Consider the following 2,871-nt stretch of genomic DNA (forward strand, 5'->3'; position numbering starts at 1 on the left):
TATTATTATTATTATTATTATTATTATTATTATTATTATTATTATTATTATTATTATTGTTTGAATATAGAGCTATTCACAGTCGTTAAATTGATAGGATAATTTTATGCGGAATAACTGATTGGTTAAGTGGAATAAGCACATTTTTTACACCCCTGTTTTTAGATGATATCTCGAGATTGAAGGGATATGGAAATTTTTTGCATAAACATTTTTTGTAGGAGAATATGAGGGCTATAAAAAAGGTGGTTATGAAAATATCGGTATCTTGGGTCAATTTTGAGATATTTAGGAAATACTGGTCTGGAAGAAAATGCACTTTTTCGAGTTTGACTTCGCTATGAAGTGAAATGATTTATTTTTGCAAATCGCATGATTTTGCTCGATCTATTGATTTATGAAGTAATAATAAAATTTCCAGGAATTTTCCATTTTCCGGAATTTTTCGGATTTTTCTCGATTTTAAAACGAGTTTTTAGCTGATATCTCGGGGTTGAAGGGATATGGAAATTTTTTGCATAAACATTTTTTGTAGGAAAATATGGCGGCTACAAAAAAGGTGGTTATGAAAATATCGGTATCTTGTGTCAATTTTCAGATATTTAGGAAATACTGGTCTCGAAGAAAATGCACTTTTTCGAGTTTGACTTCGCTATGAAGTGAAATGATTTATTCTTGCAAATCGCATGATTTCCGCCGATCTATTGATTTATCAAGTGATCATAAAATTTCCATAAATTTTCCATTTTCCGGAATTTTTCGGATTTTTCTCGATTTTCAACCGAGATAGCGAAATTTTCTTGACTTTTTGTCTACAGATTACCCCACTATCAATTCCAGGAAAATTTTCGCGAAAACTCATCGAAATGCTTCTGAAAACTCCCGAGAATCGATAAAATTCCATGACAAATAGAAAATAAAACAAAATTTTTGCTCATCCCTAAAATGCAAAGTACACGGCCAGACGATTGGAGAGGAAAAAATCTAAAATATAAAATAAAAAATAAACTAAAAAGTGGAGATAATTGGATAATTAGCCTAGGCTGATATGATTCATGAAAAAGTGGTGCTTGAGACATCTTCAATGTACCTGTCTGTGTACTCTTTACGTAATTGCCTATCAGTCCCAGAGTCGATTACAGCAATCAATTGATTGGGCCTTGTAATTACAACTATAATAATTTGATGAGAATATAGGCCACGTAAACAGCTTGAGAAGTGATCTGCACTGATATATCGTGAGTATAATATACAAGTTGTACTTTTAATTTGCAATCCTCGTAATTTGACCTATTGGTACGTTCTTGATATTCAAATCGTGGGCGTCGCACCATCATCTCTCGCTGTCTTGAATAATTCCGTGATGCTTGTGCTTAATAATTCTCAATTCACTGAATGCCATACTTTGCATAACTGAGATGATTTCAAATTTTCATGACAACGTGTGAAATCATCATCGTCGGGCGTGGAGAATTTATTGAATATTTTCATCTATTGTTTCCCCAGCGGTCAGGAATCCTGTGGGTTGAATTTCTATTCAATCTGAAATGATTCATGGCTATAAATAATTATCAGTATTTCAATTAGTTCATCGGTGGAAAAATCTATCTTTAATGTTTCACTGAATCTCATTTGAGGAAAAAATTCGCCGATAAATCCCATTTTTTTGTGATAACCAACGAAAAATTAATTATTCTCCACAGATTTTTAATAATTAATAGGAAATTTTATTTGGGATATTTCAAAGAATAAAATGTGAACGATTTCTGGATTTTCCACGGATTTTCTCAATGAAATGATGAATTTAAAATTTCTTTTTGTGAATTGATGAATTTTTATAAATCAATTCGATATTCTCTGAAATCTTATCAATAAATTGTTGATAATAAATAACAAATCGATTGAATTGATTTATTGGAGCTGGAGAAGTTTATTAACAGTTTACAGTGAGAGAAATTAATGAATTAATTACATAAATCAATGCTGCTTGGAGAGTATGTAGTCAATTGCTCGGGCAATTTGCGCTGGTACTGGTGGAGCAACAGGGAGATGAGATCCTTGAGGCTGGAATCCATTCTCATTGGCTGTGTAGGAAACGGAAATGGGTGTACCATCGGGAGCTGTGTACTCGAATTGTCCTTGAGCAACAACAGCTGGTGCACCTTCTTCGTTCACTGGGCCTGGATGACCCTCTTCTGATGCTCTGATTCCATTCTCAGTTTCATAGCTGTAACTGTAGGTACCATCAGGCGAGATGTCCTGAGCCTGACGAACAATTGCTACTGGCACCTCCTGAGCCAATGCCACAGCCACAATCCCCAAGAAAATAACCTGTAATCATAATCACTCATTAATTTATTCACTCATTACTTCCAACTTTATCAACTTCAATTCGAAATTCAAGATTTGCATTTTTAAGATTAACTAGCGTATATGGCGCGCTAGGCGCGCCCCTCTTACGCATATGGATGTTATCGTATATTTTTAAAAAATTCCAATAATCAATATACATATATATATACGTTAAAAAATACGAAACTACGAAACCCTTCATGAAACTTTCCACGAAATCTTCCACGAAACCCTCCACGAAACCCACCATCAAACTCTGTATGAGAATTTTGTTAAAATTACGGAGACCGTTTTCCAAACTTTGAAAAATTAGTTTATAAAATTTTTTTTTATTTATTCAAATTTCTAAAATTGTATTTATATATAATAAAAAAATATTTAAAAAATAATATATATATATAATATATACAATATATATAATATAATATAATATATAATATATGATATATATATTATATTATATTTTTTAAATATTTTTTGGTTATATATCAAAATAATTTTAATTGAAAAAATACATAC

The 2,871-nt window shown here is 31.6% G+C and overlaps 1 protein-coding gene across 1 annotated transcript; it reads right to left on the minus strand.

The window, feature by feature from the left end:
- Positions 1-1,901: 1,901 nt before the first annotated feature.
- LOC105266966 (endocuticle structural glycoprotein SgAbd-8) lies at positions 1,902-2,331 on the minus strand (the record flags this gene model as incomplete). The annotated part of the gene is given in 1 exon segment (XM_011305489.1): positions 1,902-2,331. A coding segment is annotated over 1 exon segment (354 nt), but the record flags the coding sequence as incomplete, so codon positions are not given.
- Positions 2,332-2,871: the final 540 nt, after the last annotated feature.

The sequence above is a fragment of the Fopius arisanus genome, unplaced genomic scaffold (assembly GCF_000806365.1).
Source record: "Fopius arisanus strain USDA-PBARC FA_bdor unplaced genomic scaffold, ASM80636v1 scaffold00043, whole genome shotgun sequence".
In the NCBI taxonomy this organism is placed as follows: domain Eukaryota; kingdom Metazoa; phylum Arthropoda; class Insecta; order Hymenoptera; family Braconidae; genus Fopius; species Fopius arisanus.